The following is a 25391-nucleotide window of genomic DNA, read 5'->3' as shown; positions in this document are numbered from 1 at the left end:
CTATTCTATTCTATTCTATTCTATTCTATAGATAATAACAGAATATCAAGTGTCTGTTTTTTGTATCTGCCTGCAAGTCAAAACACAGGGCAGCAAACACCCCGTTGCCTAGGGGCGTCTGAGTCACATGATGTACTACGCTGGCTAAGGAGCTAACGTGTTAGCTTGGCTTGTCAAAGCCGTAGTCAGGAATCACGAACAGGACTGAATCTCCTAACCTATTGAACAGACAGCCCGTCACAGAGGCGTGAACCTCTCGGAAGGTAAAAAGTTAGTTGTTTTATGTCTTTCCTGAGTGTGTTAGTTGGGTTTGGAGACTGAAATTAGCTCCGGTTGCTAAGTTCAACTTGTTTTTGTCGTTACGTTCATGATGTTGGCCTTGCTGTGTGGGTTTACCATTAAGCTAATCTCCCATAAACAACCCCATTCTTGTTATTCTAAGTGTTTTAGGTAAATTGTCAAAATCTTGACTACTTATCTCGCAAAGGTTTTGACGTAAAGCAGCAGTAATCTTCTTTATGCTAGTTTCACAAAACAAGTTGTGTGTCAAGAGTCCATAACTAACTTAGCTAATGTTAGCAGCGAATGTGTGGTAAGAAAAATAAAATTGACAAAGTTCCAGCTTTGTCAATATAAACTCCAGACATACGAGTTATCTGTCCATAGTCAGTTGGCATGAAATTATACAGCACTACTTCACTTTGACAAAAGCCAACTATGTTATAAAGTATTTCTCTTGTGCTCATTGTGGTCGTTTCAGTTCTGTATGAACATGGTTGGGGTTAAAAAGAAAATAGCCTAAATGTCAGTGTACTACCCACATATTCAGACATGTGAAAGTTTGGAGTTTCTTGGTGGAAAAAAACTCCTAAAGAGGAAACAGCGTTTCAGAGAGTCGATAACGTGGGTAGCATGTATTACAATATGAAAACCAAGGAAAGTTTTGATGCACAGAAACAGGAGATCTACACCAGATTGCATTCTTACCATTTGTAGATATATTGTATGACAAAAATAAGTACTTTACAAGAAAGTGTAAACTTACTGGAAGTGGAATAACTTTTAAATTAAATTATACTGGGATCTTGTAAAAATATATTGCAGTGTTGTGCTGTATGAACCTCTCTGTAGCATTTAAGTAATTTGTTCAGATCTGATCATCTCTGCAAGTTATAGTTGTGTCAGAAGTTTAGAAATACATGTTATCCCTGAAACAGATTCAGGGGGCGAATCATGGTTGTGGTTTTAGAACATGTAGAGAAATGCATCCTGACCATGGAGGTGGTGCTACATATTTTTTGTTTCCAGTTTTATTGTTTGCAGTATTTTGAGAGAAAGGATGATGTCAAAGGATGATGATTTTCACAAGTATATATATGAGGGTAAATAGCGTCTGAAAATTAATATTAGACTATTTTAAAAGATGGACGTTTTTACTATTGGAACTTCTGTGTTTTTCATCTAAATATTTTGGAAAACCATGGCAATGCCTCAGAAGATCAGTGCTGAAATGCTTCCAAACAGACACTATACGACTGTCGGCTGACTACAAACAATGTCTAAAAGTTGTGACAGTTATTTAAATAATGGTATTATGTAATGCCAGTACATTGTGCTCAAATATTAATGACTTGGATAGTTTTTTGATTCAGTAAGAGAAATTACAACTAGGTTTCAAACCTACCAATTGCTATTATTTGAAGCTTTGCTTTTCTTATCTTGATAAGTCCGTTTTCTCAATAACGATCCAGATAATGTCTGATTCACCTGTTTGTTGACTTCCATCAACAATGACTTCCATCTTTTTATCATGTCCACCACCATGGTGACCTAATATACTTCTCTGCTCAGCCCCACCCAGTGTTAATTTTGCTAACAGGTCAGAAGAAGTAAGAACATCAGGGTGGATCTGCAAGCAGTAAATGAATCACTTCTTCTTCTACTAGGGCGTGCATGAGAACCCTAATTTTGTGTGGCGCCAGTGATTCCTGAAAATCAGCGGCGCCTTCGTTTCCCACCAGATTGTTGCTGAACATGGGAATCCCATTTTGCTTTTCGAGTGAGAGTTGGTACGCTTTGAGGAAGCCACATTTCCCTCCCAGTTTTGCTGACTGTTCCTGTATACCAATGCCCTGTGTATTTTCTCTGGGGTTATTTATGAAAAGTTTGCTGACAGGGAATTTTCAGAAGACAAATTTTGCAAATGACTTTGAGTGTCATTAGGTTAAAATCTAAATCTTTATAATCTAAACTCTACGCTTTCCGCTCAAGCAAAGTATTGGGGTCATTTTGATAAAAGAAGTGGAAGATACTTTTTGTTGCTTACCCATTTTAAGATTAAAGTCAATATAAATGGGGGGGGGATTCAAATGGTGAGAAAAAAGATGAAATAGTAAAAAGTAAAGTCAAAATAACACTGTTAAGGACAAGGACTTAAGAATAAGATTTATTAACAAAAACCTTTTTTTTCAGCTTGTAAACATTCTGTGGACACGTATTCTCAAAACACACCAAACCTGCTCTGAAAGAACACAGCAGTGTCAACATACCACCATTTGTGACTTTAATCATAAAAAGATTTGAAATTCTTTTCTCACATTTCAAATTTATTCTTGAAATGAAATTTGAACCATATTCTCTACATTTCATTTTTATCCTGTAACTGATAAGAAAAATAAGCTCCGCCTAAAGAAGATAAAATGTTTTCCCATTTCCAGTGATCCTAATACTTTGTTTCATTTGGATTTTGGTTTTGAAAATGAGTACAATCAGTCACCTAAATTGTGACGGTAACAACTTTGATATTTGGCTGTAAATAACTGGTGGAATTGTTTATTGTAGGGCAGGTTGATGTTTGTCTGCCCAGGAGTCTGGAAAGATAAGAACTTGTGGATTTCAAAATAAATGCTATTCCACAGTTTGGTTTGATTTGTGATCAGTAATTAAATTGACTAAATCAGACTTTCTTTATGTAAATGAATGTGTGGTTCAATGAGGTTGGCCAGGAAGACATTATTGATATTTGTTGGTGATTTTATTTCCAGCCATCTGTGGCAAAATGGAACATGGGCAAAGGTGAGCGACCGATAAGATGTTGGGGACATTGGACTTTACCAGTCAGATCAAGGTGTGGATAACAGGAGACATTATGCAATGCAGAGATGGTTTACTACTGCAGAAAGTAAAATTCAGTCAATAAACCATATCTCTAATTATTACACCTGCTGCCTTTTGAACGGGTAAGACCTCACTTTATCTACTTTCCATTGAATAAAATCAAAGTCTGATATATGATTTTACATGTTGCTAGCTTTCTTTTATTAAGAAAAAGCTAATATTTGGGGGGAAAACATTAGGACAACTGGTAAAGTCTACGTAAATACAACGAGCTGCTTCAGGAGAAAATGACCAAAGCACCTCAGTGCATTTTAATATTCAAGAGTCAATGACCTACAGTAACCCCTGGTGTTCTCTTTTTCACCCTTTCTCCTCCCTCCCACTCTGTTTTTCCTCCCGTCTCCCATAGGGCATTGTAGAAAGCCACTTCTTTCCTACTCGCTCTCCTCCAGATATCAAGTCATTAAAACCTCGGCACAATAAGTCAGTGGGCTCTGGGCGTCCCATAACGCCCACCAGGGAAAGCCGGTCCTCCATCAGTGCAGAGGAATCGACAGACTCAAGCTGTGGACTGGCATGGGCAAGATGGATAGGCAGTAATTGGGACATCCACTTCAGAGGTAAGGTCAGTCTCACCTGACACATGCTCACTTTTGCGAATATATTTGAGCCTAATGATGCTCTTTAGCAGAGTTGTATTTTTTAGGTTGTTTTGGGTGTTTTGTTTAGTGAAAAAGTTTTTCTGTTTCAAATTTAAAAGAGAAAATCTGCTTACAGTGTACAAACACAAACAGAAACCAACATTTGGTCAGCATTTGTAAATGCCAATATTATAAAGTTCATATCTTCTTCCTTATAATAACAAGCATATTTATTTGTTATATAATGAAAGTTTTTCTTTTTGGTCTGTGGAGGCTGGAGAAATGAATTACTCCCATCATCAGCTCTGCAGCCTTTCCACTGACTCAGTTTTATTCATCACTTTTCTTCTTTGTCAAAAGAACTGAACACGTGTATTCAGTGTTCCGTCTAAACTTTTACCATGTGGGACAGAAATGGCAGGTCAAAAGTCAAAAAAACTAAAATAAAAAAATAACCTTTTTTTTTACCTGTTCAACAATAAACCAAGCAGGCAATAATTGAACAAAAAGTTGTGAGATTCTTTTACTTTGCTGCAGGAAAGAGAAGTGTAAACCATTGTCAAAGTAAATCTTAAAAGAGTTTTGCACATTTGATTTATTAAAAGAAAGGCGTTCAGTTTACAAATTCTTTTGAGCTCAGATATAAAAAAAAAAAACTAGAGAAAGATTTAGTCTGTTACCAGCAATAAAAACAAGATTTGGATCTCACTCTTTTTGATAACACCTCTACATTCTGCCTGGTTTCATAAATTATTTAAAAACTAATTTCTTTGCTCCAAAGTCTGCATTTGAGTGAAAGTCGCTGGATAGATGCAATACATTTTATTGTGAAATTAAAGAGAATGAATAAACCTTGATGTTTCACTCGACAGATTTAAATTTAAAATAAAAAGTCTCTAAATTTCTATCATTCTTGAATTTCTGTCAAGAATGATGTCCAGCCCATGGACATAAAATCTGTCCATGGGCTGCAAATGGTCTCTGGACCACACTTTGAACAAACCAGCTCTTTAATTGGGAATGCACAATTTATTAACAGAATATGGTCAGATTAGATTATGTTTGAGCTATAGATTAAAGTCCGATAAGGAGGTTTCTTTTAGATCTGACCCGCTGATTCAGAAATACATTCTGCAGCTTTTTGAATACAGATAAAGACACATCAAAGTACATGATGTTCGTTAATCATTCCATAGAGCAAAAATGTATGGAGTTCTTAGTTGTGATAGATTTAATGATCTGAGGGAAAAGCTATTGATATTTATTAGTATTTGACCTGCTGATAAGCAATCAGCACTGATCAAGGAAAAATTGGCCACTTCTAATTTCTGCTAAAATTATTACTGCATCTATACTTTATATCCATGACATAAATTCACTTGGACATTTTTATGCATCTCCCTCTGTGTTGCCCCCGTAGCATTAAGGAGGTGAACATTATTTTTAAATCTGGCAAATGGCAGAAATCCAGTTTATGAGGCTCAGAGCTCTGACTCAGCTCGTGGTTTGGGTTGCTTTTGTGGCTTCCAACCGTTTTTTTTTGTTTTTTTTTATAGATTATTTAAACCAAGAACTAAAACAGTAACAAAATCCATTCCATTGTTAATATTTACAGGGCTTAACCATACTGCATTCTATCAATAGCGGAAGCCGTTTGATCAAGCCACAGAAATGAAAGTCGACAACAACTACTTCTTTTGTTGTAGCACTTTTATTTAAAAATCAATTAAATCCAACACAGGTTTTCAAGACTTCACCTTGAGTTAGGCAGACGTACTAAACAGGTTATAAGATAACCATACATGAATTTGTTTATCTTGTTTAGCCTTTCTTCACATATCAAAATTAACAATAGAATGCATTTTGTTTAAGGTTTGTCTGTCCTGCAGGCTGGTTAAGAATAGCCTCAGTTTATGCTGGTGTGTGTGCTGAATCAGTTTCCTGAAATATACCCTCTCCCCCCCAGCAGCACATGACAGACTTTCATTTCTGCTTTTGCATCCAATTGGGTTTTTTACACACTTTGATATTAGGAGTGTCCAACTACAATTAAATTCTTCTGGCATTTCAAGTCTTTCTAAGAACCACACATCGTTGCTTAAGATGCCCTGTCATCTCATTCTGTGGACCGCATCCCTTTTTTGAGTGAGAATACAACTTTTGTTTATTTACATCTACCCGTCTTATCACAGTCATGTTGAAATTCGAAAGTTTTGTGTGTATTTGTCCATGTCTTTGTTAGGAATCTTGCATATTTTGTCATCTTATTGACTGTTAAAAGATTTTGGAAGCTTTAAGTTCATCAGGATCCAAACTCTACCTGTCATGTCTGCAAACAAGCAAAGCTCTCTGTCCAACCTTACTTTAGTTTTTTTTTCTTCCTTTTTTTGAAAATGTAGTGGTACATCTCATAAAATTAGAATACAAAAAGTTTCAAGATTTTTTGGTAATCCTATAATGGAATAGAATGTAACATGCTTTATTTATCCCCAAAAGGAAATTGCTTATTTGTTGACAAGCTTCTCCAACCAAAGTGTTAAATATTACCAAATACAAGCATAACCATAAGTGATATAAAATTTATAAAAATATATATACATAGGTGTTGTATAGATTCATTACATATAATGAAATATTGCAATCCTTTTTTCTTTTAATTTTGATGATTATGCTAACAGAGAATAAAAAACAAAAATTCACTGACTCAGAAAATTTTAATATTGCTAAAGATAAACAAAATGTCATTCTAAACAGAAATGTGAAGATTCTGAACAGGATGTTCAATGCAATCAATATTTCATTCAAAAGTGGCTCATTTTGCACAAATCACTACTTCAGTACAGTGTAGCACTGAAGAACAGCTGTTTATCCCTTTTTGCTGGTGCACCTTTTAATACCACATGTTTTCCTTCCACTCAACTTTCTGTGCACATACTTGGATATAGCACTCTGTAAACGCATAGCTTTTTCAACAGTGACCTTTTGTGGCTTTCCCTCCTTATGCAGGATGCCAGTGACTGTCTAGTCAGCAGTCTTCTCCATAATTGTGCAGCCTACTGACCCAGACTGAGGCTCAGGAAACTCTTACAGATGTTTTTGCTTAATTAGCTGACTAGGGTCAGTCATGACACCATTATTTTCTAACATTGAACTTTTTCAAATATTCAAAATCTCTGAAATATTGAATTTTGAGGGTTTTTTTATCTGTAAAAATGGAGAAATACAAGAAATAAAGGCTTGAAATTTTTCACTTGGAAAACTGACTCCATTTAATGAGATTCACATTCTAAATTGACAAAAAACTTTGAAGTTTTGCATGATAATTAATGTTTTTAACTACCTGTAGATTGCAGCATATGTTTAGCCCCCTCCACTCTGTTACCTGAAATAAAATTAATTGTGTCTACCTACCTCTGGGAGTCACCAAATTAGTTCAGTAATTATAAATTTGGTCCTCACCATTTTAGGGAAACATTGCCATTGCTGAAAATTGTGATGGCTCTGACCAAATATGTGAGAGATTTGCAGGGCTACTAGACATATTACCTCCTACCAAATAATTATTCCATGCAGTTCCTTACAATTACAAACTGTTACAATTGTGATTTGATAGATTTTGAACAATTGTAGGAGGAAGCCAGAGTAGCTTTTTGTTTTAAAATATTATTTATAATTTTTCTTTTGGAAAATGTAACATGTTACTAAGCTCTTGATCCTGTCAAACTTGTCCAAGAGATTTTTTTCTTAATGGGTCCTTATTTTATTAATTAAATGAAAATAAAGGCTGTATACGCTGCAGCTTTTGAACAAAATCTGCTGGAGGCTGCCAAAGGCTTAAAAATGACTTGTGAATCTAAACCTCCTGCCAGAGCTTCAGGGAAATTATAACGATTAATGCATATCTGTGTGTTTATAGCTCAGACAAAGCCAAGACCTTACTCCACACTGGCAAGAATTTAAAAATTATGTTGTCTTCTAATTATAGTTTGAGCCATTTTTCATAGAAGAATGGGCAAAAAATTCAATCTATAAACAATCTTTTAGAAACATTTATTAAAAGACGTGACGTGAGAAGATGTGCAAATGGTGCTGACTATAAATTGGTGCAACAGGTTTCAGATGTTCTTTTTTTTTTTAAAAAAAGTTGAAAACCACTTCACAGTTACGCAGTGATACATCAGATGGCCAAAGCAAACATTAAAGTTTGTAGTTGTGACAAACCTTTGAAAGGTTTGTCACAAGTGGTGTTTATTCTTCTGCAAGGCAAACTCTGCTGTTTTAACTCAGTCTGGTTATTTTTATTCCACAGGTACACGTTGATTTCGTAATGACAAGCTGCTGTGCAGAAGATGTCCACGCTGTCTGTGACTGATATCCCAGATGTTGGTCATGGTAAGAGGAAAAGATTATTTCTTAAATCTGAGAGATTAGGCAGGATTATTTCTTCTTAAATACGCCAATGTCACTCTTCCAGTTAAAATAAATGTATATACTCTCCCACATTAAAAAATAAGACTAATTCTGCAAGATAAAAGTCATAGAACGCATAAGCTATGTTTTTATTTCCAAGCTTCCTCTAAAGGAGTGACTGTTTTTAAATTGTAATAACCATAAAGTTACTGCTGATTCTGTTAATTCCCTATCATATTGTTTACATTTCTCCGTTCTCTAAGAATTTTTTGTTTTGGACACCTGTTAAAACAGATAAGATAAGAGGAAGCCGAACAATGAGTCTTTGAGTCCAGCGAGTTTGTTTCTCTTTTGTCAGATGAGAGTAAGGTGTTTGACGGGGCCTCTGAGCTGCAGCTGGACTGCTTGGCTGAGGAGAGCGGTGGAAACACCACAATGAAGCCCGGCGGCCTGCTGTCACTGACCGACCTCACCCAGCCAGATGACTTCCCAGTCGCCTCCCACAATGGCCCGTCGCTTGCCGACATGAGCAGCACTCTGCCGGTGGAGCCAAGTGACATCAAACTGGATCCGTGTGCAGGTGACGCGTCTGGTAGCGTAGGTAAGCAGAGCAATAAAAGTTTCCTTGTTTTTGTTTTGAGTTTGCTTTTAAGAAACAGATTAAATGCAGGACCTTGCAGTCATCTGTTTCTAAGGAACAATTGCGATAAGTGATAATGTTGTTGTTTTCAGATCATTTTAAAGTTATCTAATGGTAAGGGCATAATAATGCAAGAAATTTAAGATGAATAAGCTTTAAATTCTAACAAACAGTTAACACTGGAACTAAATATTTAAATGTCTAAAATAAATAAACAAAACAACTGAAACTACAAATATAATGAATCATGAAGTCTCTGTTAAACCCCCCCCCAAAAAACAAATCGTCCTTCAAAGAAAGGGCTAGCTGAAACCAATGCACCAGGCTAAAAACTTTTGCCATCCAGTTTTTGGTAGAAAAAGAGAAAAACAATAAATCATTCAAATGAAATTATTGAGTTTGTTTTAATTTATCTTGCGATTAATTGATTTATTGTTTATTGTGCACGCTTATTCTTGATTTTTGTAGGACAAGTGGAGCAAAGATTAGTTATTGCTGTGTTTATAATGCACCTGGAGTGATGTCCAGTTCTGCCTAAATAATTAGATTTATTTAGGGGTTTTTCTTGCTTTCAAACCTCTCATAATCTCAATCAAGTCTCTTAATTTTGCAAAATGGTTCTGGAACATTAGGCTTGCTTATTATGATCCGTCTTCTCCTGCTTGGTGTCCCAACTTCTCTGTGGATTGTTATTCACACATGCTCTACACAGCAGGAGGAGTCTCTGCAGGACGTTCAGCAGGCCAGCCTGAGTTGAGCACGAAGGAGGCGGGACACGATGCTTCATCTATGTTGTAGCGAGTTCTCTGTTTTTGTTTTTAGCAATATGTGGGTGGTGGCACAGATAACCTTGTTGTGCCTGCAATGTTCTTGGAAAAAGAAGGATCGTCTTAAGATACATTATAAAAGAGATGGAAGTAAACAGAAAATAGTATTTTTTTCTTTGTTTTGTAAGAATTTCACAAGGCACAACTGAAGCATCTTTTAAATTATCATAACTGTCCTCCTTTTCTTCTTGGGGATTTCCAATCCCCTAATTTTAGATCATGTCAGTGATACAAAAGTAACAATAGATTCAGTATATAATTACCGGCAGATATACTGACGCAAAGGTTCTAAATATTTTTCCACTGGCAGAATTCATCATTAAATCAATTTGGTGCTTTCTTAGATCTCTTTTTATATTTTTGCTGGAAAGATCTAAGACTTGCAGAAGTGCAGGGTTATTATACAGACCTGAAACATTTAGAAAAGTATTCAATTAGCATCTACCTTTTTCATGGCTGAATAAGTATTGGGAAAATTAAATGAAGTGTAGATAATGTTTGCTTTTCCAGACTTTTTTCTTTCGCTCTTTCAAGGACAAAACTCTTAAAACGCTTTAGAAATCAGTGGATTTTAAATCTATTTTCAAATGACACACTTCATATTTGACTTGCTACATCACAACTTAATTTTTAAATTTTGTTCATTAAACTGACTGGAAGGCTGGTCATTTAACAACATATCAAATATGGACTTTTATAACAGGGCCTGTGGTTCCCAATTTATGCCTGTTTAAAATACCAACCAAAGCCTAAAAGCTTTTTTTTTTAACCGAGAGATGTTTCCAGTGTTCACAAAACGGACCCTTAGCATTTATAGTTCAGCTCACACTTTTATATACAATTCCTTATGTATAGGTTTTAAAATGGAGTTTATTTAATGTGAAACCCAAAAAAGCAGTGGAATACGCTCACAATACACTTTAAAGACATAAAGACACTTTTGCTAATGAAGCAGTCAAAACTGTATATTTTATACTCCAATTAAATTTTTTTGAAAATTTGAAACATGAAAAGTATAAAATCTTTAAATTAAATTTCTTTTAAATATGGAAACAGAGGAGATCTTTAATATTAGCATGCCAACACACACATGTATAACAAAAAGATAGTCACTTTTTAACAAGAACAGTTAATTCTGTTCACACAGGTTAGAACTGAATTGATTCGTATTCCAAGTACACCACCCAAACATTTTGAGCAAAATTCACATGCTCATATTAATTCCTTAATTTTTTGATGAAGCAACTTTCTGAATAATGTGTACACACAATGAAGCTCCTTTTATTTACATGGTTCCTTGTGCAGAAGGAAAATTGAGTACAAAATCTTGAAGACAACTTTCTAATTGGTAATTTGTATGATACTTCAAAAGCAAAGTAAGATGTGACATAATACAGTAAGTTGTGGTTTTACTCAGATCTTGTCTCTTTCAACCCCTCTAGATGGTTTCAGTCCCAGCTGAAACTCAGCATATTAAGTCTAGGAGGTCAGGGGATGAGCTTTTTGTTTATGTTAAGTTTAAAGCAAAGGAAGTGGCAGCAGCTTGATTATGACTCCTCGCAAAGATCAATGTGCTTAATAAACTGAACCACACGTGCATTTAGGTGCACATATGTGCAGCGGTTGTCTATCGCTTGCCTTTTGAGAGGACATATCTCAACTCAAACACTGCAATTGCATAATCTTACTTTAGATCAGAGCACATTGATTACAGCACACAGAGCTGCACCCATATGAAGTTATGATGCAAACATGTTATGCTGCAAGTGAAGATATTTACAGCATTGCAGGTACTGTAGACTTGTTGCATAATCTGTCAACTCCCTGATTACATCTGGATGATCACTGCAGCAGATGCTTTAGAAGATCTTTACAGTTTTTAAAGCAGAGTTTGGTTAGGCCCTGACACTTCTCACGTTTTTTACTCCAATATAGATCCATTCACTGCAACTGAAAAACATCATCCACCATATTCAGTGCGCATATACTGCTCATAATATTTTTTCCCTGCTAGGTGCTGCTCCTCTGCACCAAATCCTTCAACTTTCCATCTATAAGAATGTGTCCCCCCAAACTGCACTTATAGAGTATCTACAATCTAGAAAATAATCTGCAAACTTATCCACAAACATCTGTGATCTTGTGGCATTCCTTAGATGTCATACTTTAAAGTTTATGGTTTAATCTTTGTGAAAATATTTAACTTCCTACGAGCCCCCCTTCAGAAATCTAATATGTTTTTTGGATTCTTGTGTAGATGGGCAGCCGGTGAAGAGGAAAAAGGGTCCTGCTCCGAAGATGCTGGGCAACGAGGTGTGCAGCGTCTGTGGCGACAAGGCTTCTGGTTTCCACTACAACGTGTTGAGCTGCGAGGGCTGCAAGGGATTCTTCCGCCGCAGCGTCATCAAAAGCGCCCAGTACTCCTGCAAGAACAACGGCCGCTGCGAAATGGACATGTACATGCGCCGCAAGTGCCAGCAATGCCGGCTGCGCAAGTGTCGGGAGGCGGGCATGCTTGAGCAGTGTAAGTGTCTTCACGCTAAATCAACTCTTGACTTTTATATCTACTGTAAATAAAGTTGCCTCTTTGACTCTGAGATTGAGGTTTTTTGTGCAAACCAGCATCCTCTGTAACCCACAGGCGTGCTTTCTGAGGAACAAATCCGGTTAAAAAAGCTGAAAAAGCAGCAGGAGGAGGAAACTGCACACACGTCCACAGTGGTCACACCAACCCCTCTGCAGGAAGCACCCACTCTCGACCCACAGCAGCAGGAGATGATCGAGAAGCTGGTGGCCATGCAGAAACAATGCAACAAGAGGTCTTTCCTTGACCGACCAAAAGTTACGGTAAATGGACGACATGTAGTCCAACAAATGGTCTTCAAATGCTGTTGCTGTTTGTTTGGCATCGGTCTCACCAGACTGCTTGTGAATATTTCCAGCCTTGGCCCCAGAGTCAAGACTTGCAAAACCGAGAAGTGCGACAGCAGAGGTTCGCCCACTTTACAGAGCTCGCAATAATGTCCGTTCAAGAGATTGTGGATTTTGCAAAGCAGCTTCCTGGCTTCCTGGAGTTGACAAGAGAAGACCAGATCGCCTTGCTCAAAACCTCCACCATTGAGGTTCGTTTTGAGTTACCGTCATTCAAAGCTGCTTTGATTCAACGATTCTGAAGTTAAAATAATTGAAGCGCATTTTTCAAGATTCAACATCTTTGTACCTATTTTTTTGTAAATGAATGTTGGAAGTAGTTGGGTTTGTGGCAAAAACTTTGACTCTGCAGAATCAGTGTGTCACTCAGGTGTTTGACCTCCACAGATTATGCTGTTAGAGACGTCCCGGCGATACAATCCAGCCATTGACAGCATTACTTTTCTGAAGGATTTCAGCTATAATAAGGATGATTTTGCCAAAGCAGGTACATTTAGTCAATGAAAGAAATCATATTATGTACTGTTTTTCATTAAAATCTTGAAGCATTTTCCTATTAAACCCAGTTTTTTCCTCTTTTTACCCATCTCCTTCTTTTCTCTCCCTTTCCATTCCCCCAGGGCTTCAGTTTGAGTTCATTAACCCCATATTCGAGTTTTCAAAAGGAATGAACGACCTGCACCTCGATGAGGCCGAATACGCTCTGCTCATTGCTATCAACATCTTTTCTGCAGGTCAGAATGAATAAACTGCAGACATTGCTGTTCATCATCATTATATAGGGCTCAGAGTGAGCCAAATGCTTATAATCCCTTAAGGACGAAATGGTTCATTTAAGCTTGCAGACTGTGCATTTAGAGTAACATTTATCATATCTTAACAAAATTAAAAATTCTCCAGTGAGAGATTTAAGTTGCCTGTCTGTGCTTTGCTTTAATTTGTGTAGATCGGCCAAATGTGCAGGATCACGATCTTGTTGAGAGGCTGCAGCAACCCTATGTGGATGCTCTGCGCTCTTACATCATGATAAAGAGACCAAATGTAAGTTCCCGCCACATTATGTAATCTCTGCTCTTGTGACCGAGAGTGTGTCAGCACAACAGGCACATAAGATCATAACTGAGGTCATATTATACTCCTGATATTAATGGTGAAGGGTTGAATTTGGCAGTTGTCTGATTTAAAAGGTTATGCGGACTTTAGATTAAATTTAAAGCAAATTGTTACATTAAGTATAATCTAAAAGGGCTTCAATTTGATGATTTGTTTAGAAAAATGTTCCCCTAAATATGGAGGGTTTGTCAATATCCTCTCACAATAGCTTCTCTACTTTTAAGAAAGTGAGAGACTTAAGTCAAAAAAAATAAGAGGTGTAGTTCATAATTTTATACACTTTTGATTTTAGTAAGAACATAGTTGGAATGTTTATATTTTGAAGTATCTGAAATGTTAATTATGCTCAATTGTGTAGTTGTTGAATTTGTTTTAAAAAAGTGCTTAAGAAATAAACCAAGCAGCCAAAAGTTGCTCAAGAGTGTGTCTCATACAGAACACCAAACTCTGGAATCAGTCAATGGCACATTCACCGCCCATGAAGAAACTGTAAATTCATAAGGTTTGATTTTGCTACAAAGTTGTTGAGTGACCGCTTGTGACTAAAATCCTAGTGCAGAAAACTAGAAGTCTTATAGCCAAAAATGATGTTTTCATTTTTGGCCCAGTTGTGACCAGCATTGTTGTTTTGATTTGAATGTGCCGGATCTCTGCCAGTGGAACATTTGCATAAGTGAGCTGTGTGAAAACTAGCAGCAGTGAATGGAAGCAATTGAAAGTCTCAATTTTCCACACACAATCAGTTCCTGTTTTGCTTGTGAAGGTTTAACTGCAGTACAAAAATGTAGCTGCCCAATTATTATTCCCAGGACATTGTATGTCACTACCCCTATACTTAGTTTGTTTCACAGCATATCTTTTTACTCAAAAGGTTTCTTATCATAATGCTACACAAATACTTGATAGAAGTTATCCGGACTTAAGCAATTACTTTTCTCCTTTATAAGACTCAGGCAGTTCTTATAAAATGTGGAGAGAAAAAATCATTTTTTGTTTGTATTAAACATTGTTAGTCCTGGTTCATGTCTTTAAAAGATCTCCTTTGCTAACAATGTGCTGTGAATTGATAGTTTTTCAATGTTTTCTTCAGGATCACCTGATGTTCCCCCGTATGCTGATGAAACTGGTGAGCCTTCGCACATTGAGCAGTGTCCACTCGGAGCAGGTTTTTGCTCTCCGCCTCCAGGACAAAAAGCTTCCCCCGCTGCTGTCTGAAATCTGGGATGTCAATGAGTGACTGTGGTCCAGGTGTCTCACTTCGTGGCTTATGGACCCTGAGAGGGACATGGCTTCTATGAAAAGACCGCCAACTCCTCTCTTCTCCTGTGGTCAGGGACTGGATATTGCCTTGAGATTTTTGTTTTACCCTGAAGGGAGTAGAGTGCTCTAACCCTTTGCTCCCTAAAAGACTGTTAAGCAGCATTGTGTGCAGTGGAGGAAACATGCACACAAACATTTCTTTTTCTTTCTCTTCATTGTAGATGCTCACATGATTGTGGTTAAGTTTAGGCGTTAAGGATTTTGAGACACTTTTCTTTGATTCAGTCTTTGCTGAAAGTTAAAGTCGGTCACTTTCGTGGTTCTGTACCTTTCTTCTACTAATTAAAATCAGGAAGCACTGAGCAGGTCTTGGCTGTTACTGTCTTAAAAATTGCAATGTCTCATTAAGAGGAAAAGATTATTTCTGCAGCTGTGCAGAGGCAGAGACGCTTTTCTGCCTGTATTTTGTCCTGATTCATGTATGGTAACAACTAGTTTGCATTTCCTTCAGAGTAAATTCAGAGGTCTTATGGTTGAATTCATTGCTCAGGTAAAGTAATGTGAAGCAGACCTCTGAGAAGTAGAGGCTTCTTTAATTTTAAGTACCGTATATTACTCTTTTTTTTTCTTTCTCACTGCAAAAAGGGACCTTTTTGGTCATTAACAAATGGCCATTAACGTTTATGAAAGTTGAACATCACATATCCATAAGAATGTACAATCATTACATCTAACGAAATCCTAAATTCCTTCACGTGATGTCAATAAAGTCGATGAATGCATTTAAATTACTGTATTCTCAAAGATTAGTAAGTGGATTAAGGAAGTGTCTTTACTAGACTAGGCTCCAGTCTCATTTTAAAGAATTCCTAAATGGGAATCTCATTGTTATTCAATATTACCTGTATGACATTTTGTTTTATTTGTGATTTGTTTTTTCATGAAAAAATACTTTTTTTCATGAGAAATACCATGAAAAAATTTATTTTTTAAAATTTCAGTTAATAAAATTTTGCAACTGCTTTTATTTAACAACACACTGAAAAAGAAAATGTAGTTATAAAGCTAACTTAAAAGGTCTATTACATAAGCATTCTTGAACTTGATACCAGCATCTATGCTGAGAACCTTCAATAAAAAGGCACCAAAATTCAGCAAAGAGCAAAGACGTTAGAATGTAAGTTGTATTGAACTTTATAATTACTGGGATTTGGTTCTTTTGGCTGTTCTCCATGAATTGCCTGTCAGTGTGAAGTTGAAATCTCAGATAATCAAAAACTTAAGTGTGAAATTGGTGGAGTTTATTTCTCAGTGTCCTCTTTAGACGGCATAAATGTGAATGATTGAATATTGTGGGTTAATTAGCTCTGGGCTTTTTCCCATCTTCAGATGTTCCTAGTTGCGTTGCTAATTTAAAAGCCACTTGAATAAAATCCCAAACCCACCGTCTGTGAACTGATTTATATGGCATGCAAACAAAGCTAGACTGGGTCAGGACAAGCATAAATGTAAAAACAAAGAGTCTGCGTACCGTGGTATTTTTCTGACCACATGTTGATTCAGACATTTTGCTTTCTTCCTCAAAATGTAACTGTGTTATTTTTGTCATTTTTACAACATTTTAATTCTTTGAATTAATTATATTTTCAGAAAGAGGTCTATTGTTGAGAGTGCACACAATATTCTTTTGGTTTGAACATTTTGCTTTTGTGTTCCTTTGCAGCAGAATTTGTGAGATTGTTTCTTAACTTTTGGGTTTGACGCCGACAGCCAAACACTAATTTCTGTGTAAGGGATCCAGGGTGCCCCAATCAAATATCCAACCCACTGACTGAGGGGAAAAAGATAAAACTGAAACTATCATGGCTGAGTGTGCTGTAGTGTAATCAACTCAAAACAATTTTTGTGTGTGAGTACATGTTAATGCTCTAGCTATCAAAGTTAATTTTACTGTATATACTGCAATTGTAACATCTGATCTAATTCCTGTCTTCAAAGGGTGACTGTAAACATTGATATATAGAAATGCAAAACTATTTTAATACTTGTAACTTCTAAAGACAACCTGTTTTGTATGTACAGTATAAATTAAAGCTCTGCTGTAGTGTTAATGTGTTGGGGTTCTTCATTTCTCAAGCTTTACATTTATGAAGTTAAAAGTATAAAACATTTGTAGCACTTCATCATTTTAACAATTTGAGGCAAAACTAGCAGTGGGGTGCTTCTGATGTTGCAGTACTGTTAGCCTCATGTCAGCAAAGTACTAAGGGGTTCCTGCTGCAGTACTGCAACAGGTCCTGGATGAAGGGTAGGAACACTCCCAATAGGTTTCTCAGCTACTTTCACCATCCTTGGCAGGAGTCTCTTGTCTGCCAGATTGCAGCTGGAGTAAGATGCTGTGATGCAGTACAAACACATATACTAATCCATACTGCTGCAGAATGTAGAGAGAGGATGCAAGTAGAAAGTGGGACCTGTTTTAGTTTCCAAGGGAAGCAGTCTCTGCAGGTCCTGTTTCACAATAAACAGGAAATCAGGAAGGGGGCAAACATTTTCAGACCACTGTCAGTATAAGGGCTATAAATGATAAGTATGAAAATATTTCTGAGTATTTGCATTTCTTAACCTATGCTGTGACTGAGTTCCTTTTGGGGGCCATGAACAGTAGGGGGCTCTAAGCAGTGGCAAATATTGCATATATGTTGGGCTGTACCTGTTCTCACCTATTAGTACAATGTCAATACAATGCATTTTTGTTGCATGTTTTTTTTTACTATGATTAAGCACTTGTGATGTTTAACTTTGGGTAATTCACTAATTTATCTATGTGAATTTTACTCGCAGGCAATAATAAACCCAGATTACTGTCTGACAGGTATAGTGACTTATAAAATCGGTCGCTCCATTTAGTTGAAAAGCAACAAAATCAAATCAGAAAGCAACTGTGGGAACAATGCGTTTTTTTGTGTGTTTTCTTTTTTTTTTTGCAAGTTTAATGCTTCCTTTAAGTTGGGTTTTGAGTATGCGGAACTTCGTGCAGACTGAAAAGGAGGAGTAGGGTGTTGTGAAGGCAGGTTGTAACTGACCGAACCACTCGTTCATCCAGTAGGGAGGCGGACACACGCATTTCCATCATTTACTACGCTGTCAACCAGTCACACTCAGTGACAAGCCCTCCCATTTATTGTTCGTGTCCGGCTTTTTAAATGACCAACCGTAACCTTGAGAAAACACGACATAACTCATACAACCACCCCTTCCTCTCCAGTCTCTGTGACCGAGAGAGGCATTCAAGACACAGGCCGTCGTCTTTGGCAGTTGGTTTCACAGCGAACGTTAGCGGCTAGCAGGCTAATGTGAGCAGGTAAGGATGTTCTACTGCTGCTTGTGAATTAAAACCCACATGGCGTATTGGTTGCATATTTCCTGGCTGATAATTTTTTAATATGGCCTCTTGACGTGGGAGTTGGTAGTTAAATATTTAGAGGTTCAGCAGCAGAGCTCCGGTTAGCAGTGGCACAGCTAGTTAGCCTGCTAGCTAATCCATCGGTGGCGTAGAGAGCACACAGGCAGCGCGGACAGGAGGTGAGAGGATGCTTATAAAGGACAAACAAAACATGGACTGCATGCTCTAAATATAAAAATATTCAGTTATACAGTGGGCTGTCAAGAGGCGTTGGCATTGCCTTATTATATTTGTTAAAGTATTAATCTATGACAGCCAATGCCCTTACACTTATCTCCTCAGTTAGTTTAGTATTCCCACTACAGCTTATAACTAGCTCACAGTGGATGGTTTTTCACTCCGTTATTGACACAGAGGAGAGTTATTCGAACATATTGGGTCACGAACTAGCATGTGGCAGACTTCCCGAAAGGTCCTGCGATCAGGCAATTAATTTAAAAGGATTGAATGGCTGTTGCAGTTGGGTAAACATGTACGTAGGCAGCTTTTTAACACCCGTATTCAGAAACGTTGTAGCGTCACGTTTCTCTGTGTTTTCATTTACATTTTTAATGTATGATTAAATATGCTTTGTCGGGTTTAATGAAATATAATGCGGAAGACGGGTTTTGAGGACAGAATGTACACAGACACGATAACTACAGGAAAGGAAGTATCAGTTTAGTACATTATGGAATGAATTATGATGCATTAATGCATCTATTTCTGTGCCTTGCAGCCTCTGAGCACGATCTTCCTCTCTGGTATAAAATAAATGACATTTTAGTTATAAGATGTGTATATGTGGATGAAACATTTATACTAGCTTGTCTCACACTATTAGTCTGAACAGCTTGGTGTGTGCATGACCCCCGCACAAGCTGTTACCTACGTAAATCCATCTATCACTACTTATTGAGTTCCCATGCAGCATTTCATTTTTTTTCCAGGTCTGGATAAATTTTGAAAAAGAATGACGGAATAGTAGTTGAGTTTTCACTATCCATTTGCCCATCTATTATTTTAGCAGCCTTCAAGATGGGAATTTTTGGATCCATATGTAAAGACTGGCTGACAAACAAGTTCTATATTTGAAAGTAGATCAAAGGATGGACTAAGAACTCTGTAAATCTAATGGTGGAAAAGTTTTTGACTATCTAAATATATTATTTTGACTTGTGTGGATGCACCTATGACTCGTATTTCTGGAGGTGTAATTAAGATTCCAAAGCAGGAGCACTTAGAGGGAATACTTCACTTTTATTTTATGTCTTTTGATGTCCGAGAAACATCTAAACGACATTAGTTATCTGATAACCATCTTCTCAGATACAAGAACAGATTTATTAAATATTAGTGTTGAATAGTGAAGGTCACTGCAGCCTGATGAATCACATTTTGACCCATAATGGATAATTCATATGCTAAATAAGATGTGAATTTGAAAATATTGAACAGGATAAAATAAAGCAATGAAGTGGTGACTTTTATCCTCAGGATCAAAGGCAGCGGCTTTCAGTTCAAAGACCCATCATGATATACACATTGAATATTTTTCTTTCATCAGCCTGGAAAAAATTTAATATTTTTGTCATGGCTTGAAAAACCTTAAACAACCTCACATAAGTGAAAACCCAGTTTGTAGTTGAATTGTACGCACCTTTTAAAGCTTGGTATCTGTAGATAGACCTTTAAGCTATCTACACTCTAAAACTCTAAAACACCTGCTGTTTTAGAGTTTTTCTACTCTACTTTTACAAAAAAGGCTACATCTGTGCCCTAATGTTAAAAATTTTTTACAAGTCTAAAGCTAGCAAAAATGTTTAAATATCTGTGGTGACAGACTTACATTTAACAGAAAGCGTTACTTAATTGCTGATGCAAAAACATTTTTTTTGTTTTAAGAGGAATAACTAAAATAAAAATGTGCTGTTTTTACATTGTGTAATTTGATGATGCCATACATTGAGAGTCATCGATTAACAGTTGACTCACAGTTGAGTCTGAAGAACCCACATTTTTTGTCAAAGGGCTACTTCAGGTTCTGGATGTTAAGTTTGCAATATTAATAAGCACACAATTCTAGTTAACGTGTACATTTATTTTAGCTGAAAATAAATGAATAGGTCAGTCCTCTGGTCGTGTCAACGTCAAGAATCCAAATGGTTGCTTGATGTTTTTAAGTTTTATTTTCCAGGCTCTAAACGATACCAGCGCTGCTCAACTGAGCAATATTTTGATGTGATGACTGATACTTTTTGAAGCACACGTCGTCCTTCATGTGTTTTAGCAGCTTTGTTGAGCTAAAACTACTCCATCACTTTGCTTTAGTAGTTTACTTTGACTGGAAAGAACTGCAACCCATTTTGAAAGGTCTGTGAATCAAATCCGTCTCTCCTCTCTCTGCTTGCATAACCAACAACTGGCGCCTGCAGTAATTCTGAAGAGATCCGTGTGTTGTGTTTAAAATGCATTATTCTGTTGCCTTTGAAGACTGTTATTGCATGCCTTGATTCTCATTTCCTTTACTGAGAGACAAATGGTTCAGCACCAAGCCCACTTATTCAGAACCATCAGTGAGGTGGCACCGACCTTCCATCCTCATCTAAAAATAAATCTGTGGTTCTGTTCTTTGCGCTGTGTGCCTACAGCTCTGCTGCTTCATAAAACAGCCATTTTGGCATTGCACCAGGAAGCCTTCATGTTGCCAGACCAGCATGTAGATTCATTGTCCTGATGCTTTTGCAAGATAAAGATGACTGGATAACAGTTTGTTCAGGCCCAGCCCTGCCTTGCACAACATTTCCTAATAGCAGGCTTATTTCTTCCTACAGTTTGACACATGCTTTAGGAAAGGTGGATCTTATTGCAATTTGTAAATTTAAAATATCACCAGTCCCTTTTTAAATAATGTATGAATCTACAAATTCTCTGGATTGATCAAAAATATTTCAAGAAGAGTTGACCTGTTCTAACACCATGGTCCTGACAATCGACAGTGTTCATAATCCAGTTAGAAACTCTATGGTCTCCACTGTATTTGAATAATTACACAAAGCCTAATGACATCTGATATTAAGCTGACTCCATAAAACATTTCTGCCCATTTTTTGTGCTTTTGAAGCCACTCACTATAGCACACCAGATATCCAATGCTGAACTTGGCTATATGAGAAAATTCAAAGATTAGGATTTCAGCAATAACAAATATTTTAATCTTTGAGTATATTCTCAGTGAGTCTTCCACAGATAGGTGTTATATTCAAGTGTAAATGGCCTCTCCACAGCCAAGGAGACCCATTAGTGATAATTGGAGCCATATTATAAGTGAGGCAACGTGTGTTAAAGTTCGCCTTAATGTTCTGATGTCCTCTTCGTACAGCTGTGTCGATTACTAGTTCCTTTGTGGTTCCTGGTTAATGACAGCCCTGGCCGGGATGTGTGTGACTGTAGGGTCACACTCCTGATTTATGTGCTGCTCATTTTGCTCCTCTGTTTATCTTGCTGTGGTGTGTCTGACAAGACAAGCCCATGAGTTTTTCTACATTTATTCACATTTTCATATCCAATGTCTTATCAAAAATTCTTTATCTCTATTGTATAAAACAATAGAAATGTTGATTTTGTAGATTTGTGGTTAGAATCCCCAAGACTTGGAAAATGTAGAAATTAAAACTTAAAATAATTAGCTACCCCTCAGTAGTTAAAGAAATAGGTACAAAAATCTCAACTCATGATTAATTTTTCCAATCCAAGCATTGTCAAAATTTTGCACACTGGATCAAATATTTTCATATACTCCCTGTACTAGTTGTGCCTTAGCAAGTTACAGATAAACCGCACGCTTGTTGTTTCTATTGAAAAGTCAAGTTTATTTGTACAGCACATTTCAGGAACAAGGCAGTTATAAAATGCTTTACACCATTAAAACATAACACAGTAACCAATTATGAAACAATTTACAGTATATTTTGTCAAATGCCATCATCAAAATCGTCAATCAGATATATTAGTCAATTTCCTGTTGTTATGAATCACAGGTAACTCTAAACAGGTGACTTTTTAGAGTTTGTTGAGGTTGGTTGTAGATGTTGGATTCCTGGCAAAGACTCTCTCCTTAAGCATAGTTCTGCACTTTTCTGTAGAAGTGAGTTTGAGGCTGTCTACTTTATTCCTCACTAAAACAGTGTGGATGTCTGTATCGGTTTTCCATTCCAGGTTTTGCATAACAGATACCTTTTCAGTCCCATGTCAGTCAAAACTCTTAGTGAGCTGAGGTGACTCCAAAAGACGAACAAGATTGCCAACTACTGATCAGAGGAGAAGTCTTAACCTCAGTATTTGTGTTTGAAACCCAACATCAAAGTTTTATCCATTCAACTTTACACATTTCCCCTCTGTTGTGATACTAACACTGAAAACATCAAACAGTTGCATCTCAGCAAATGTAGAAAGAAACTGCTGATACATTTATTATTATGGGACAGTAATGAATTTGGAAAACATTTCAGAATAAATTGAATACCTTGGATGTCTACCGTCCTACCTACCTCTCGGCATCTGTCTTGGTTAGTATAAATAACTGTCTCAGGCAGTGAAAAACAGTAATTCCAGTAGATTTTCTGGCATATTTAAGGCTAGTTCATTGCTTGGTGTGTTAGTAAATGGCATCATAATGTGTGCATAGGTAAATGGATAGCTCCTTGACCTTATCAGTGCAGGGTAACATCATGCAAGCATGTTCTTCCACTTTATTGTTTGCTTTTCAGGGTGGCATTTCAGGGGAAGAGCAATGCGGTGTTTGTTTTTGCAGTAAAGTGTGTTCACCATGGCATGCCGACTGCGAAAGCTCTTGTTACTCGAGAATATATGCTTCAGAGACATGTTGCTGTTACTATAACAGGAGAGGCCTTAAAATAATTTCCCTCCTCTTGTTAGCAGTTACTGGTATCAAGGTATTTTAAAAAAGTTCTAAAACCCCTAAAAATGTAAATTACATAGTTGCTGTGGTTTGAACTCCTTTTGTGGAGATGCCAGAAAGGAGAAAAACTTTTTTACCCCATATATTGCTATGTACTGGCTGAATCAAGGCTTCCATTCTTATTCATCAATAATCATTTTAAAATGGCGACCATTTTGTAGTGATATTCATTTCCGCACTTTCAAGGAGCGGTATGGCTTTCTGATCACTGATAGATTTCAGCTGGTTTGGCTTTCCGTGCCTTTTTTCACCTCCCTTTCTCTATGTGATCAATATCGTTTTCCCTCTGCCATTTCACATTATTACATACAAGTTCTGAATAATAATTTCTGAACTTATTTGTTTAGGTTCCTTTCTCTGAATGGATTACTTGGATTAACATTTGATGAAAATTTCATGTCACTAACAGTACCTTTAGGAATATGCTTACAATGAAAAATTATGATGTGTTCAGTACTTATTTTACTCCTCTGTACATACATAACAAAATGCATTTTTCCAAAACAAAAAAGTAGCTCAGTCAATTTAAAAGTTGGATCATTTTCATAAAATAGCTTTGCAGTTGTACTTGCCAAAAATTTTTGATTACAGGATCTTAAAGATCCTGGCTTTAAGAGTCAAAATAAAGCTGGTAAATGGTGGTAGATTTATGTTTTGGTGTTTAAGTTTGCTCCTGTTACCTGTAATTCCCAGGGCTTTAAGGGCCATAGTGCACGCTCTCAATGGTCCTCATTCTCCCAACAGCCTGTAAGCTGCTTACTACATCAGCGAGCCTCTTTTTATCCTCCAACAACAACAACCAGCCGGCACAATAGTGAATAAAAATGACTGTAAAACACACAGCGCTAGAAGTGCAGTAGGGATTTACAGTGTATTTCTGAGTTGAATAATTATTAAAGGGATATTGTTGAATTGGGGAGGAAAAACAACAGCTAGAAATCTCTTGTGCTGTTCCAGGCTTGTTTCTTTGTCACGTTCTTTGTCTAGTAAAAATAAATTTAGTTCAATATTGTGCATTGTGTTTTTAATTTCCTGTAAAGGGAAATGTGAGGCAAGATAGTGTTGAGCTGTCATCTCCTGGCACGGCTGTAATGCTGTTTAATCACAAGAATGCAACCTGCAGCCGATCTCTTGGCGTAAATGTTTGTAAAATATAAAATTAAGGTCCTGCCAATCACCAGTTAGCTGTTCAAGCAGAAAATCTGCCTATTCCGATTAACTGCCGATTTCTTCACTCTTTTTTGTATTTAGTTTTCTTTCATAGTAACATGCATATTCAAAAATAAACTGTCAAATAAACTGTCAGGTTGATAATGGTCATATTTTCCTGCGTTTTTACAGGTTTGTCTGTAGTGAATGGACATAATGATGACAAAGGATCTGAATTTCAGCTACAAACCTCCTTTGATGAAAATACACCATTGACACAGAAGGGAACATATATCCTGGATGTCTTGACATACAGGATTTTAATATTCCAAAATGGAGAAAAAGAAAATATGCCCACGTCTTCTTGACTACTTAGTGGTTGTTGGAGCAAGGTAAGCACTGATCCTGACTGATGAATCTGTTATTGTCTTAAATGTATCTGAGTCATAAGAAGAGTCATGGGGGAGGGTGCTGCAACACATAGGCCCCCACAAAACACAGCTCCGCCTTACCATCTGCATGCCAGAATGCAAAGTTATCATCCTCAGTAAAGCTTGATCCTTTAAAAATGTCTTTATGGAAATTTTTGCCTAAGCCAGTTGTTTTTAGATTTGATTTTTTTCTTAGAAATAATTCTGTTAAACTAAAATTCAGAAACAATGTTTGAGATTTATTTGGTACTATTCAGTTACTTATTTATAGTTGCTTTTCAGTTTCAAGTTATTTCTGTTACTGTTGTGGGCTTTTCTAAGTTGGGTTCTGGCCCCTTGCAGGGCCACAAATTAAGTATAGTTTCTTAAGATTCCCTTAAGACGATTTAATTAAATAGCAGAAATGATAATGAACATATTTATAAGTATTGGAACACATAAAGCTG

The 25391-nt window shown here is 36.8% G+C and overlaps 2 protein-coding genes across 31 annotated transcripts in view; both read left to right on the top strand.

Annotated features, from left to right (window-relative positions):
- The first annotated feature begins 130 nt into the window (after positions 1-130).
- On the top strand, positions 131-17050 carry nr1h3 (nuclear receptor subfamily 1, group H, member 3). Of its 3 annotated transcripts, XM_032560113.1 has the most exons (12): positions 135-263; positions 3045-3239; positions 3527-3737; positions 8068-8150; positions 8527-8769; positions 11893-12159; positions 12277-12482; positions 12578-12757; positions 12954-13053; positions 13187-13300; positions 13513-13607; positions 14770-17050. In XM_032560113.1, the coding sequence occupies exons 4-12, from the start codon at positions 8108-8110 to the stop codon at positions 14914-14916; spliced, it is 1395 nt and encodes a 464-aa protein (XP_032416004.1). In that variant the 5' UTR covers positions 135-263; positions 3045-3239; positions 3527-3737; positions 8068-8107; the 3' UTR covers positions 14917-17050. The 3 variants fall into 3 exon arrangements, with proteins under 3 accessions (XP_032416001.1, XP_032416003.1, XP_032416004.1); XM_032560110.1 differs by lacking the exon at positions 3045-3239 and having other exon boundaries at positions 131-263; XM_032560112.1 differs by lacking the exon at positions 3045-3239 and having other exon boundaries at positions 131-263; positions 3527-3742.
- A 966-nt stretch (positions 17051-18016) lies between these two features.
- madd (MAP-kinase activating death domain) overlaps positions 18017-25391 on the top strand; it is a 50876-nt gene continuing 43501 nt past the window's right edge. For 16 of the 28 annotated variants that reach the window (XM_032560094.1, XM_032560095.1, XM_032560097.1 and 13 more), the window contains exons 1-2: positions 18018-18303; positions 24707-24906. In XM_032560094.1, the coding sequence (XP_032415985.1) occupies positions 24848-24906 (59 nt within the window). In that variant the 5' untranslated portion in view covers positions 18018-18303; positions 24707-24847. Of the gene's footprint in view, positions 18304-18502; positions 18525-24706; positions 24907-25391 lie in introns of those variants that run through there. The other 12 variants (XM_032560085.1, XM_032560075.1, XM_032560080.1 and 9 more) reach the window with 2 other exon arrangements.

Source organism: Xiphophorus hellerii, chromosome 4 (genome assembly GCF_003331165.1).
Source record: "Xiphophorus hellerii strain 12219 chromosome 4, Xiphophorus_hellerii-4.1, whole genome shotgun sequence".
NCBI lineage: Eukaryota > Metazoa > Chordata > Actinopteri > Cyprinodontiformes > Poeciliidae > Xiphophorus > Xiphophorus hellerii.
Note: the sequence above shows the minus strand (reverse complement) of the source record. Positions and strands in the feature narration are given on the sequence as shown.

Bases quoted from the DNA above. Each gene is read 5' to 3' on its own strand.
- nr1h3 (XM_032560110.1), top strand. From the start codon at position 8,108: ATGTCCACGCTGTCTGTGACTGATATCCCAGATGTTGGTCATG. The intron at 12,758-12,953 runs GTTCGTTTTGAG...TGACCTCCACAG, and splicing joins TCAAAACCTCCACCATTGAG to ATTATGCTGTTAGAGACGTC. The intron at 13,301-13,512 runs GTCAGAATGAAT...TAATTTGTGTAG, and splicing joins TATCAACATCTTTTCTGCAG to ATCGGCCAAATGTGCAGGAT.